Here is a 15,590-nt window from a genome sequence, read left to right as displayed (position 1 = left end):
GAGAAGCTCTCCTACCGACATAATGCTGTCCACACCGGTGCTTGGGTCGGTGTAACTTTATGCTGCTCAGGGTGGCTTATTCATACCCCTGAGTGACATAAGTTATGCCTAAATAAGTGGTAGTGTAGACCTGGCCTCAGTCTTTTGCTCAGTGGTCCTACCTGGGCTGTGTAAACAGGTTTTATAGCCCCCTTATAAAACAATGCAGTGCAATGCACGCAGGCACGCCACACCTGAGAAACTGGCCTTAGTTTCTAATTAAGTTTTACTGCATTATTTGAAGATTTAGAATATTTATTGCTAGGGTTGAATAGATTTGCTTTATCATTCCTACAGCTGGAGTTAGCCCCCAATGAACGCTTAGTCTGTGCTTCTGTGCAAATGTGCTGCACAGCTAGTGACTCACTGGTCCCTGTAATTATCACGTAGCATGTTGCTGGGGTTGTGGGAGAAGGTAATAAAAATAATCAGATTTGAGCTTTATGCATCATCAGCTAAATTCCTATACCTGTATTCTATCTTTCATCTTTTAAAATGTACACTGTTGTATCAGTGTAATAAAAAATAAAACATAAAACATCTTATTATCTTCTTTATGCTGTATCTGCAGTTAGAAATTGTTGGTTAGATTTCTGATTATAAAGTTTGCTCTACGCAGCTATAATAAATCAAAGGTTACCTTTCGGACGTGTAATTTTCCATGAAAGCCATATAATTAATATATGAAGGTTAATGTGGGTTAATTTTTTTCATTTTAGCAACAGTGTAGCATAGTAGCAATGTGGCTGAATTCAGCACTATCATCTCTCTCAGAAATATTGTAAATGTAGAAAATGATCCTCCAACTGCTGAGAAGGATACATGCAATGAGGTGTCTGGAAAGAGGTTGAACTATATAGAACTAGTTGAACTTTAATCCTGGGTTTTTATTAATACTGCAGTTTTGAAGCTCCAGATCATTTTTTCCCTGTTGTAAATATAAAATAGAGGAATTCTGTTTTAGACTTTTTCCTTTCAGCTGGTTATGAATCAGCAACATATATATTTATGGAATTTTAAACACCTGAGTTATTTAACTAGTGTCCCTCAATTCTCCTTTCACTCAGCCATAGACAATAGCAGCTCCTTTAAGATTCGGGGCAAAATAGTGAATGATCATATAAAAACAAACTCATTAGTCTTCACATGGGCCAAAGATGTAGCTAAAAGAACTTATCTAAACATGAATAAATCCATTTTACGTAAAGCTACCCTTTGGCTAGGATATTTCTTGTTGTTGTTTTTAAAGAAGTGTATCTCTATTCTAAATTTTACTCAAACAAACTGAACCATTGAAGAAAGTTTCTAAAAGACTGTCCAGGCTTTGCTTTTGCGCAGCAATTTGCTATATGATCTGACCCAGTTATGAAGAAACACACAGTCATGTGTAACAGTAGGCTATTGATATTTAGGTTATGTTCCTGTTGGCCATCTATACGAAAACTATAGCCTTTCTTTGAAATCCCATATATACGTACAAATAGTAAGGGAGTATCAAAAATGTTGTCGTTCTGTGTGCCATTTCAACTGCCATCTTTTCTAGGCGGTCCTTCGTTCAGCTTCTATAGGTTTTCCCAGATGCTGTGTAATATTTGTTAAAGAAACTGTCCCATTCTAAATATAATCTTCAGTTCTATTCTCAACAACTCATATTTTTCTCTCTCTCTCCATGTTTGCTCTTATTTCAAATATCTCAGCAGACTAACACTGTTGTAATTTATTGCATGTCTCCCCTCACCCCAAATAAAGTCACTTCTGTTTTCTTTAAAGGAGGCTAACTTCTGTGTCACATTACGGACTATAACTGTAGCCAACAATATTCATTTTTAGTACCTATTTATCATTTACTACTTGTACGACTGAAGTTTTGATATTTCATTCTCCCTCTCAGCAATACCATGCACTGTAACTAAGTGGTTCTCTCTCTCTCTACAATCCTAAAACCTAGTCCACTTTTGTGATTGACAAATGACTTTTTTCAGGTTTGACTTCCTTCTCTGTTAGACTTCAAATAAACCCTGTGCCTCGCAATGATATTAACCAGTATATTATTTTACAATACAGTTATCTTTTTTTAAAATCCTTTCTAGACCATCTTTTTGGTTGGGGAATGAGACGCTGAAAGTGCCAGCAGCACTCTTTGCTTTGAATAGAAAACGGCTGTGTGATCGACTAAGGGGGAACAAAGATGTCCAGAAGAATGCAATTGTTCTGATGCAGGGTGGCGAGGAAGCCCAAAGATACTGCACTGATACTGGCATTGTCTTTCGCCAGGTAAGATTTAGGTTCATAACCCAGAAACAAACTCTTGAATTACTTCTTTTCTAAGCTTGTCTCTCGCACTCTTTCTTTTAGTTTTTCCCTCCCTTTATTTTAGACTAGGGGCCAGATGTTTAAATGTATTTGTGTTGCTGCCCTCAGGATTGCAATGCCTAACTGATTTAGGAGCCTAAACCTCATTTTCGAAAGGAACGTAGGCACCTAGGAGCCAAAATCTCATTGACAGTTGATGGGATTAGACTAAGTGCCTAAATCACTTTTGAAAATGAGATTTCATGGAATCTCATAAATGTGGGGCAGGAAGGGACCTTGAGAAGCCCTCAAGTCCAGACCTTTGTTCTGATGCAGGCCTAAGTGAACCTAGACCTCCCTGACAGGTGTTTGTCCAACCTTCTTAAAAACCTCCAATGACGGGGATTCCGCAACCTCTGTAGGAAGCCTATTCCAGTGCTTAATTGTAGTAGTAGTAGTGTCGTACTTTTGTATTTTTGCACTTATTTTATAACCATGTTATCCTGTAGGTGCATACACATTGATTTAGGCTGAGCACAGAAATGCCGAAATACCTTTGAAAATCAAGGACTAGTACATTCCACCCTGTTTAAAAGGCATTGCTTTTATTGTTACTGACTATTTCAAACCCTAGATTAACCATTGTAATAACAATACATCTTTCTGATGTATTGCTTCTTTGGCTTGGAGTTGCTCTTCTTTTTAATTGCTTATTTACTGTATGTTTTCATGTTGCCTAGGTCAATGGGGCCCCAACCTGTTTGAGACCTCTAGGCACCAGTGCATTATAAATATTTGTTGATAACAGTACATGTAGAAAGTGAGCCTTTATCCTCAGACTTGCTTAGTTTTTGTCTGGCTTGGATCATAGAAGCTGTAATCTTCTACCTCACTGTGTAGCATTTTGCTAAATATGAGTGGTCTAACACAGGTTAAAAATCTTTCACTAATTTATTGATTTTCCCCATCTCCCCCCAAAATATGCACGTGGGTTTAAATGCCAGTTCTGAACACACCCAAGCTGTGGAAGAGCATGGATATGTATTTTAGCTTGCGTGTTGGACCTAAACTTAATAAATTATAACTTGACTAATACATAAGTACCTATGTGTTTCTTTGTTGGCCCAAGCAGGATTTTGTTTCTTGTTAATTTCACATTGAACACATCATTGATTTGTCATTAGATGATCAAGATAATTGAATGATTTTTAGCTAGAGTCAAGCTTAGCTGGGTCTTTTTGTTATAGCAGACTGTTTTCTGCTTTGCCAGTTATAAAATAAACTCTAGAGTACTGCTTCAGTTCTGTGAACTGAACTTTCACATTTTGAAGAAAGGGGTGGGAAAGTAGATTTTTATCTTCTATGACAGCAGGCTGCTTAATACATTCTGTCTGGCATCTAGGGGAGAATGATACACAATCTATGGTCACTTTTTGAAGAGGGTAAAAGGAGGCTTATTTCCCAATCTCTCTTGCCTCTGCCTCACCAACCCACCCTTGTCAAATTTTGTTGTTCTATGTCTGCCTCATCTTTGAGTTTTGTCCATTCCTTTCTGTTCCCAATGCAAAATATCCCTTGATTTCAGGTCTTGATAAACTTGTGCCATTTTTTTATTTCAGCTTCTTCCTCACTCTTCTCCCCTCTAATCTGTCCAAAATTCTGCTGCAATTTAGGGTTGTGACTCAGAGGCACACTGTGCCCATAGGCTCTGCTCTTGTCTTACCCTCTTCTTTCTCTGACTGGCTCTTTCTTCTTGCTGTTCTTTTATCTTGCTTGACATAGATCCTTCCTTAAGGCTTTCAATCTTATACAATAACATGCTATATAAGAAATAATTGTTAGTTCCAAAGTAAGGTTTGTATCACCATGAAATGAAATGAGGTCTAAATTATCACAAAATCTACAAAAATTGTGATGCACAAAACAAAAATGTTCTTATTCAAGTCCACATCAATAGGAGTTAATATTAATGAACTGTTAGTATATTGGTGTATTGTATTAGTATTTTGGGGGCAGGGTGATTGAGGGATAAAGTAATGACACTCCATTTATTTATCTAGGAATCTTATTTTCATTGGACTTTTGGAGTAACTGAACCAGACTGCTATGGAGCGATTGATGTTGATACTGGAAAATCCATTCTCTTTGTCCCCAAACTCCCTGAAAGCTATGCAGTTTGGATGGGAAAGTAAGACATCTTTTTCAGTGTAGCCACTTATTGTACAATTCTGATGTATCTGGCTGTTAACTATGTGCATAATGTAATCAGTTGATATTTCAGTTCTTAAAGTGGCTTTAATGGTAGTGAAAGGTGCTGGATTAACCACACTGGAGATTTGAAATCTTCTGTTTTAACCACAGAACAAAGCTTAGGCTGCCCTGCCAATTTACCTCAACCCTGACTTGGGAGGGCCACTTCTAATGGTGAAAAGAAAGTTCAGTCTTCGTTACCCCTCTCAGTTCTTGGTTCCCTGCTGAGACTGCTAGCAACTGGCATTTTTGTTATGGGATGGTCTATGAAGCATTTACTAGATTTGACAATAACTGAACGAAGCTGAATGCAGCTCATTTCATGTACATTCTAAACATATATTTAATCAAAAGATCACTTAGGATTTTATACTGATTGTACATCAGTTTAAACTCTTATTGTCCCAATCCTGGTTGAGCCACTGACATGCCATGTGACCTTTGGTAAATCTACCCCTCAAATTAAGTCTTATCCCAATATTTAATAATTAGAGCTTGGTTTAAGACCTGAAACTTCAGGGTTGATTCATAGATACTAAGGTCAGAAGGGACCATTATGATCATCTAGTCTGACCTCCTGCACAATGCAGGCCACAGAATTTCACCCACCCACTCCTGTGAAAAACCTCTCACCTATGTCTGAGCTATTGAAGTCCTCAAATCGTGGTTTAAAGACTTCAAGGAGCAGAGAATCCTCCAGCAAGTGACCTGTGCCCCATGCTACAGAGGAAGGCGAAAAACCTCCAGGGCCTCTTCCAATCTGCCCTGGAGGAAAATTCCTTCCCGATCCCAAATATAGCGATCAGCTAAACCCTGAGCATATGGGCAAGATTCACCAGCCAGATACTACAGAAAATTCTTTCCTGGGTAAAGAAAATTCTTTCCTGGGTTCCCTTCCAAAATTGTTGTGATCAGTTATGACAATTCTGGATATCTGTATAAATGTCCAATTACTTTTTGAATCTTGCTAAGCCAGGAGGTAGGAGAGTTCTTTTTTTAAGAGCCTCCTTTCCCCCCTTTTAAACCTGATTCTCAACTTAAGCCCTCAAGACCTTCCATTAACTCTGCATTATTGAATAAATCACATCAAGCCAGAAAGCTTGTGCTCTGGCATATTACTATGCAGTACTTTTTTTGGTAAACCTTTTGCAAACTTTGCTAAAGTGACTTGGGTGTTATAAAACCCTTAGGCTTATGAACAGAGCACTGGAAGAGTGTGGGTGCTGAAATTGCTAATGCCCAGATTTGCAAACAAGCCCTTCTCCTTGGATCAAATCCTAAACTGATGCTTCATCAGCTCTCAAATTCATCTAGGCATTTTTGATTCTTAACAAGGATTTTTGCATATTAAAGAATCAAGAACACTTGTCTATTGTTTACTTCTTAATCAGTTTTCCCTGTTCAGATCCTGTTTCAGCCTTCTGAATCTTTGTTTCCCAAAATGTGCTTGTTATGGTTCAGGGATGACTTGTGACCTCTTTCTCTCCCCCCTCCCCCCATGGGCACTTCTTCCAAGTGACAGGCCTACACCTGCACTGTTGAGTGCAAACCCCAGTTCACCTGACTTTAGACTGTATCCTAAGGCGACAACACCCCCATTTACCACGGTGTCTACCTCAGCTTGGCCAGCTGGGTTTGGGTCACCAGCTCCCAGGGTAAACTTTCGCAATGCTTCAGGACAGCTTCTTCAAAAACAAATATGATTTATTGGTTCATAGAAACTTAAGCAGAGTTACACATATAGGGTTTAATTGTTATATTTCTTACCTAAACCCAGCCTTTCCTTGCCAGTTTAGGTAGGTTCTCTTTAACCCAGGCTCCCCCAAGCTTTGGGGTTGGGTGAGACAGGATGCCCTCTGCAACTCCTGCCACTTGATAGTCTGACTTCCCCAGTTCAGTGAGTGTCTCTCCTCAGCTCACAAGCTGACTTTTATCTGTTCCAAAGACCTGATCTGGGACCATATGCCTGGCCAAAACAGTCTGTATATTTCTTCAGAAGGGGTAGGCTGTGGTATCCCAAGAGTAGATTCAAAGTATTGTCCATTTGGGCACTAATCAAATAAGGTTATCTGCAGTCATTCATTTGGTTTCTGCAACCCAAAAGCTTTGATTTTAAACCCTTAACTAGCAACCTAATCCATCAAATCCACAGATATATAGAAATCTGTATATAGCATGCATACTAGTTAATGCAGCTACTTCCCACATTTTTCACAATGCTTAGTTGCAAGTAGGTGTTCATCTGTAGTGTAGAGCTCATAGGTGTATATAGTGCTTTATTTAAAAAAAAAACCCAAAAACCTTCAGTTTTCAATGCTTTGAGATTCTGGCCTGGAGACTATCACCATACATCTGATCAGCTCAAACATTAATAATATTATCCTCACAACATCCTTGTGAGGTAGGGAAATATTTAAACTCATTTAACAGATGGGTAACTAAGGCACAGAAAGAGAACATGCTTAATTTTACTTGCGTGTTTGATCCTGTGCTACTCCATGGAGTTACAGATGTCCATGACTTTAAGCCTATGAGTAAGTTTTTTGCAGGGTCAAAGTCAGAAAAGGAGGTCTCTAGCAGAGCTGAACTTCAGTCATCTGTGTCCGAGACCAATGTCTTAACTACCAAACCGTTAGAAGATTAAGTTTAAGTTCATAGCTCTTTCTTGTATGAAGGACATAAGCAATTCTCTTTCCAGATCCTGTTGTTTCAGTTCACTTTTATCGTAAAAATTGCTTAATACCATAGCCCTTGAGAAATTGGACCTTTTTATATTAATTTACTTTTTCAGAATCTTAATTATATTTATCCTGTGTCTAATAAGTCATAAAATTTTTGGCCCCTACAACATTTCAGAACTTGACTTTCTAATTTTGTTGTGATCTCAAATTGGATTGTTTCTAACTGAAGCTATTACCTTTTTTATTTTAATGAGGAATACGGTTGCAGCCAATCCCATGTGCTGAACTGTGTTAGATAGACCATATGGCAGGGCATGTCTGCTGTCTTCTGAGAGAGATTGTGACTATTATTGTCTTAAAGCTACCTTGGAACTGAAATTGTTTATGATCACTTTAGAGTGGAATATTGCTTTCTGAAATGTTCTAGTAGAAAAGGTGCACCTGTCTGACAAAGTGTAGATGCTACTTAACTCCCACATGTACACCATAAACTCTATTCCCCGTGTAGGCTATTTGCCTGTTTATAGATAAAACTTTACTACCTCCTCCTTGGTTCTTTTATGCTAGTTGAGATATGCTTTTTGCTGCCCACACTGATCATGAATGTCTGATCTGAAAGAAAAGCCTTCTAAATATATCCAGTATCCATCTTGTCATGTTGTATTTCCCCACCAAGTGTTATTCATTTGTAATGTACATATTCTAGCCTTCTCAATCTAATGTTGTGAAGTACTCATCATCAATTTGTTTAGTAAATTATAGGTTTCTTACAGCAACAATTTTGGTAAAACTGAGTTTTGTTGTAATTCTCTCCTTGCAATGTATATTAGAATAATTTTATCATCACTGGTATCTTTGTGTTCTCCAGACGCCTCTCTCTATCCTTACTGAATCCCTTTGTTTGATTCTTGTTTTGTTTTGTCAACCACTGTCATGTACCTTTACTACTTGTCAGAAAGATGGATGAATAACTCCTTTGTGAGTCAGAAGTCCTGCTTCATAAGCTAGTTGGCAGGAGGTACTGCACTGTGGTGAGGTTTAGTTCCTTCCCTGAAGACTCAATTTTAAGTCAAAATTAGTACTGCAAGAAAAACAGCAAATTAGTTTGCCTTCCATCCCATTTTTATTTATCTAACATGGTTAGCCTTGGAAGTTCTTTTGTTTGCAGATGGAAAAGGTACTATCAACCCACTGAGGAAACTGTTATTTAACATCAGAGCAATGCAAATTGCTTTTATCCTTGTATAGTATTCTACAGTCTTAGATGGATCTGTAGCATCTAGTCTCACAGTTCATAGTGCAAAAGGCTTTTAATTTATTTGTTGCATTGTTTTTTATTTTTATGTAAGGTAGATGTGGGAAGTTTTCTCTATCCATTTTTGTCTTGTTACAAACAGGTGAGTTTTAAGAGTTCTCTTTATAAATGTTAAAGGGTTGTTATCAGTTGTATGTAAGATCCTGTTTAACTGTGGATTTTGTGTAGCTCTATCTCGTATCTCATTTTTGAGGCAATTAAATTTCCTTTTTGCTGCACATCTAAGGAAACACACACAATTACATGTATAGAGAGCTGTTAAGTAAATTCTGCAGATTGGCCAGTGGGGAAGTTAACCTTTTTCTTGTGCATCTTTCAAAAATGGGTCTACTGAACTTTTTTTTATTTTATGATCTTATTTTGGCCAAAGACAATTGAATGCCACAGAGAGAATTTGCCTACAGATGGACGGAGTGTTGGATTACAAATATGCTCATGACTATTGCAATCTTGATCTCGCCAGCTGCAGGTTTTTTTTTTCATTGACTGTTTTGGTTAACTGTTGAAGTGATGATACAAAGCTCTAATGGATGCTTAATCCCATATGAGGCAGAGTTAAAATACAGCAAGTAGTATCTAATGAAGGCAAGAGGCAATGATTGGCAGAGTTCAGTTTAATGAGCTTGAAGACTTGAGAAGACCAAACACAATGCTCAAGTATCAACTGGATGGTGGAGATAAAGTTCTCCAGGTGAGAGTAGTCAAGCTTAACATGAAAGGGAATGAGAAGAGATTCTATAAATAGATTAGGACCCGGGTTCTTAAACTTCATTGCACCGCAACTGCATTCTGACAAAATTACTACATGACCCCATGACGAAACCTGAGCCTGCCTGAACCCTGCCACCCTAGGGGAGTGGGGGTATGTGTGTGTGTGTGTGAGGGACAAAGCCAAAGCCCAAGGGCTTCAGCCCCAGGAAGGGAGCCTGTAATCTGAGCCCCGCTACCACTTTAGCCCCTGGTGGTGGGGCTCAGGCTTCGGCTTTGGCCTCAGGCCCCAGCAAGTCTAACATCAGCCCTGGCGACCCCACTGAAACAAGGTCCTGACCCACTTTGGGGTCCCGACTCACAATTTGAGAACCGCTGCGTTAGGAGTAAAGATGAAGGAAAGTGTATATCCTCTACTTAGCGGGAAAGGAGAGCTAATAAGGGATGACATCAAGAAGGCTTATCTTGCTTCAGTCTTCATTAAAAAGATTGATTGTAACCAGATACTTAACACAATTAATATTAACAGTAAGGAGGAAGGAATGCAGCCAAATAGAGGAAGAATTGGTTAAAGAATATTTAGATAAGTTAGATGTATTTAAATCTTCAGGGCTTGATGAAATTCCTTAGGGTACTTAAGGAACAAGCTGAAACCATCTCTGAACCATTAGCTGTTATCTTTGAGAATTTATGGAGGATGGATGAGGTCCTGGAGGACTGCAGAAGAGCAAACATAGTACCTGTCTTTAAAAGTGGGGAGAAGAAAGAGAACCTGGGGAATTATAGACCAATCAGCCTAGTTTCAATACCTGGAAGGATACTAGAACAAATTATTAGCCAATCGTTTTGTAAGCACCTGGAGGATATTAGGGTTATAAGGATTAGCCATCATGGATTTGCCAAGAACAAATCATGCCAAACCAATTGAATTTCCTTCTTTGACAGGTTACTGGCTAGGCAGATGGGGGGGAGGGAGATTTAGATATAATGTATTTTGATTTTCTTAAGGCTTTTGGAACACTCCAACATGACATTCTCATAAGCAAACTTGGAAAATGCGGTCTAGATTAAAATAATATAAGTGCGCAACTGGTTGAAAGACCATACCCAAAGAGTCATTATCAATGGTTTGCTGCCAAATTGGAAGGGTGTAAGTACTGGGGTCCCACAGGGATCAGTCCTGGGTCTGATACTATTTGATATTTTCATTAATTACTTGCATAATGGTGAGGAGTGTATATGGCGAGACACTAGGCTGGGAGGTATTGCAAGCACTTTGGAGGACAAGATTAGAATTCAGAATGACCTTGACAAATTGGAGAATTGGTCTGAATTCAACAAGATGAAATTCAATAAAGAGAAGTGCTGAGTACTTCACTTAGGAAGGAAAAAATCAAATGCACAATTACAAAATGGGAAATAACTGTCTAGGTGGTTGTACTGCTGAAAAGGAGCTGAGGGTTATAATAAAAAGTTTAGAAAACGCAACCTATGGGGAAAGGTTTTAGAGAAACAAAACCCTGAGCATGTTTAGTCATGAGAAAAGACGAGAGAGAGAGAGGATCTGATAACAATCTTCAAATATGTTAAGGGCTGTTATAAAGAGGACAGTGATCAATTTGTTCAGCATGTCTGCTGAAGGAAGGACAAGAAGTAAGAGACTTAATCTGCAGCAAGGGAGATTTAGGTTACGTATTCGGAAAAGCTTTCTAACTATAAGTGTAGTTAAGCTCTGGCTTCCAAAGGAAGTTGTGGAATTGCCATCACTGCAGGTTAGTGGATTTTTTTTGTTTGTTTTTTTGTTTGTTTTTTAAAAGAACGGGTTGGATAAACACCTGTCAGGGACTGTCTAAGTTTACTTGATCCTGCCTCAGCATAGGGGGCTGGACTTGATGATTTCCCCAGGTCCCTTCCAACCCTATATTTATGTGATTCTGTGATTATATGAACTGAAGAAATACTTTGATTTTTGATATGTTCAAATATCTCATGACTGCAAAAGTGAGCAGGGAACATTTTTCATAAGGAATAATTCCAAGATGACAGCTACAGGATAGTCTTGTGTTTGGAGGGTGCCTATAGGAATTATGGGTCCACTGCAAATCTTAACGTGATAATACTATGTATATGGCAGTTAGGCTTTTAATAATATCGGAACTGAGTATGAGCAGTTTCCCTAGTGTTTAGATGGGCTCTTCCTCAGCTGAAGGATCTATTCTGGGCATCAACTGAGGAGAGCCATTTTATATAATACTTTTGATTCAACCTCCTTCTTGGTGTTTGGATAGCAGAGACAAATTCTCCTAGGATGTTTTAGAGAAATGTTTTGCCTTTGAAAAGTATCTGTTCCTCCTCTTCTCATTTTCCGAGCAAGATATTTCATAAAGTAAAGACAAATATATGGGTGCATAAGTTACAAAAATGGAAATACATTATTAAAAAATGCTAGTGTAGTGTATTCCAAGATTATGTGATGCAAAGCCATTAGCACATTTTGTTTTTATACTTAGAAAGGATTAAGTTAGTATGACTGCATATCTTGCAGAGACTTCAATTTTACTAATTAATGCTGCACCTGCCATTTTCCTTGCCTTAATTATAAATGACAGAACTAGTCACTGCGCTGATTAAAGATATTTTGTAAAGTGAAACATACTGTACAACAGCTGCTTTATGTGCCGCACATGCCAAAATAACTTAATTGCCTTGCCATATAAAGAACAATTTTTAGTAAAAATAAAAATACTTTAACTCTTTAATGCTTTATTTTAATTGAAGAAATGTATATTAAATGGGGACTGAGAAAATATTTATACACGGTTTCATATGTTTTTAGAAACTGAAATATCATTGGGTTGCCTAGTGGTGGAGACGTTAATCTAACTTTGCATTCCATTTTAAGTAACATCTTCATGGAGAAGCTACCCTTGACTGGTAGCTACCTTCATTCACAAATAATATTTGTGCTGTAACACTTATATAAAAGTTTTATCTTCATAGCATGGTACAAATGTTAATCCAACACCCTAATGAGCACAACACTTTATCACTTTCACCAAAGTAAGCTGCCTCCCCCAGCTCTTTCAACAGATAGGTGTTCAGTGGCTTTAAAGGTGACCATTGTTCCTCTTCTTTGTGTGGGTTTTTCAAATTGAATACACTTTTTCAGGTATGGTCATACCAATTCTTTATGCAGACTGTGGCCTCCTCTGTAATACAATACTCTCTCTGTGTGGCCCAAAATTGCACTTTCTATGTATTTTGGTATTGCATTCCAAACTAATTTGCTGTCTGACCCCTGAGTCTCTTTCAGCGTTAGTGCTTTCTGAGTTTCTCCCTAAAATGGAATGTGTTTGGGACTATCCAAAAAAGCAATCCCATTTGTCTGGCAAGATTTGTTCTGTGTAAATCCTCATGCTGCTTATTCTTCTCCCTAAATGTAGTAATTTCCACACCTGCCTTCCATACCTTTGTTCCAGTAGTTCACTTGACTTACATTATGATAACTGTCAGGATTGCTCTTGCCACATTTGATGATAATTGCCTTTCTCTAATCTGCAAGTACCTTCCTAGTTCTCTGACTTCTCAAAAATTGTCAGTGGTACAGGAACTTCATTGGCTGACTCTCTTAATGTGCCAGCTATGTACAAGTCTGCCAGTCCACATTACATGCTCGCATTTTCTAAGTATCTCTTTACCAGTTTTTTTTAATCAATTCTGATTTGTACAGGACTTTCCTTTTCTACTAATTGTTTAAACTTCTTTGCTATATATTTCTAATTGAAAAACGTTGGTAACGGCAACTTTTGGTATTATTTTTCCATCACTAACTTTGGTGGAACTACTTGCATGAGCAAGACTTGCCAGATATACGCTGAATTTACAAGTTCTAAGAGCATGTAGAAATACCTGAATATGCAATTTAGCAATTTTAGTAAATGTTAAAGCTCTCTTCTTCAGATTCTGATGTGGAGGAGAATGAATTTAACCCTAAAGTAACTAAATGTATTGAATGGTGTTTGCACTGAAGGTTTTTTTAATATCTTGCTATGATTTAATCCACCACAACAGAAAGTTGAAATACTTGCACATGTATTATACAGGCCTCTGGTGCTAAGAGAATGTTCTTAAACCCAGCAAGCATTTATTTTATATATTAACTTTAAAAACACTACAAGGAATATATAGTACAGTGCAATAAGCTCCTAATCACATCTCAGCAGTATCACCAAGTCCTAATTTTTCTTCTGAGCAGGCATGCCATCTGTTTTTGTCCAAAGATTCAAAAGCTGTTATCTGGAAGGTCAGTTGCAGTCAAAGAAATGCCCAGAGGGGATTTTACATGAGTGCTCCAGAAAGATTCTGCACCACCTCCAGAGACCAAAAGACCAAAAAAAAGCCTTTTGGATAAAAGCCTGGGTTTTAAACTGATACGGGGCCACCTTCCTGATCCAGCAAACAGACAGAGAGCATCCTTGGTCCATGGAGTCAGCCTATTGAGGCCTCATAAGACAGTGTGCTTGTTGTGAGCGGAAGCTCTGATGAATTTGTAACCCACAAAGAAACCCCTAGAGTGGGGTGATATCTGGTCAGCTTATTAGTATGCATGTAGGCTATTTTACTGTTGTTGTTTTTAATGTGGTTTCTTAATAGTGATTTTTTACATTAAGAATAAAGTAGGCTTGAGTAGAAAGTCTGTGTAGTAACTTATATCTGTAGCAATCACTCTATTATCAGTATCTGAAGAGAAAGCAAGCAGACCTATTTCAGCGGATTGTTTTTGCACAGTGAAGGGAGGGAGCTATGCATCCTGGACGTACCCTGGTAAAAATCAAATGACTCATGTGTGTCCACCCAAGGGAGGCAACAGCTGGGGAGCTGTATCCTTTGCTAGGCCATTGAAGGGAAATGCAGGTACAGTTGTCCCAAGCTGTGACAACCGTAACTTTTACAAAGTGAACATTGCAAGGTGAGAGAAGACATTACAAGGTGAATGAACAGGGAAAAATCTGCCTGGTTGGTTGGTTGGTTGGTTGTGGAGGCATGGAACAAACAGAGGCAAACCTAGAATGGAAAAGCAGATGAGATCCAGTGTGTGTAATAGTGCAGTAGAATTTTGTTAGGACACTACATTCCATGGTGTCCCCACTTTTGCTCTTGTAATTTTAGAGTTTTGAACATCTGAACTCCCCCTCCCCCTGATCCTGTTGCTTATACATCAGAAGTTCTCAAATCTCTTCTGTTTGTCAGAGGGAGAACGTGGGCCAATAGATAAGGCATTGGGTTGGGAGGTCTAAATTCTGTTCTTATTCTCTACTCAGTGACTCACTGTGTGGCCTTGGGCAAGTTATTTTAACTTCTTTGTGCCTTAGTTTTCTTATTGTATGAATGGGGAAAATGAGACACGCTCCTTTTAAAGGTTTTTGAAAACCTCTGAAAATAACTATAAAAGTACAGAATGCTATTTCTTTGTATACTAGCACAACTGAAGATAACAGATGTGTGTTCTGACAATACTTGAGACTGCAGCAATGCACTCTGAAGATGACACATCCAAACAGTGGTTTTGGTTTTGTGATGGAATTTTTTTCTAAATAAAATCCAGAAAATATCTTCAATGTATAGCTATTTTTTAAAGTACATCAAGTACAGGGCTCAAGCAAGTCAACAGCATCTTAATACCATGCTTGTAGCACTGTTAAGATGGCACCTTTCTCAAAATTGTGCCTGTGTTCCAATCTTGTTGTTCAACTATTATAATTTTTTAATGTTCTGTCTTCTAAAGATCTCTAATGTGCATTAATTGAACATTGTTAAACTACGTGCAGTCCTGAGATCCTGGCTTTCATAAATATCCTGGAACTGAGAAATTAAAAGATATAGTATTTTCAGTGTTGTACTTGTGTAGTTGCATGATTGCCATCTCAGTTCAGTAAAATCCTTTATTCTCAAAGTCGCACAATTTGGGCAACAACAGTGCAAGCTTCTGAAGGCTACCCTGCCAATGTACTTCTACCATGTAGTGGAGGCACCAATTCTAGCAGTGAGAGGGTAGTTCAGGCTTCATATATATTTAGTCCAGGAGTGCCATTTCTGATAATGATACTCTTGTGATGTGAAGAGTCTAGTAGGAACAGTATTGAGACTGCCAATTTATCTTGCACCAGCTGAACAATTACATTATAGTGTTTGGTCACTATCAGGGCCAGACAGAATTGTAGTCTAAGGTGTGAAAGAGTCCTTAATGTATTATTTCTTATTCCCTGAGCACTATAGGCTAACAAGGCACCAACAGATGCCTTGTT

At 38.3% G+C, this 15,590-nt stretch overlaps 1 protein-coding gene across 2 annotated transcripts in view; it reads left to right on the top strand.

Annotated features, from left to right (window-relative positions):
• The window catches only part of PEPD (peptidase D), a 234,086-nt gene that overhangs the window by 8,486 nt on the left and 210,010 nt on the right, over positions 1-15,590 (top strand). For both annotated transcript variants that reach the window (XM_037877714.2, XM_037877713.2), the window contains exons 2-3: positions 2,130-2,313; positions 4,392-4,519. In XM_037877714.2, coding sequence (XP_037733642.1) covers positions 2,130-2,313; positions 4,392-4,519 — 312 coding nt within the window. The remainder of the gene's footprint in view (positions 1-2,129; positions 2,314-4,391; positions 4,520-15,590) is intronic.

The sequence above is a fragment of the Chelonia mydas genome, chromosome 12, assembly GCF_015237465.2.
Source record: "Chelonia mydas isolate rCheMyd1 chromosome 12, rCheMyd1.pri.v2, whole genome shotgun sequence".
Lineage (NCBI taxonomy): Eukaryota > Metazoa > Chordata > Testudines > Cheloniidae > Chelonia > Chelonia mydas.
The sequence above is the reverse complement of the archived record's forward strand: the minus strand, read 5'-3'. Positions and strand labels throughout refer to the sequence as shown.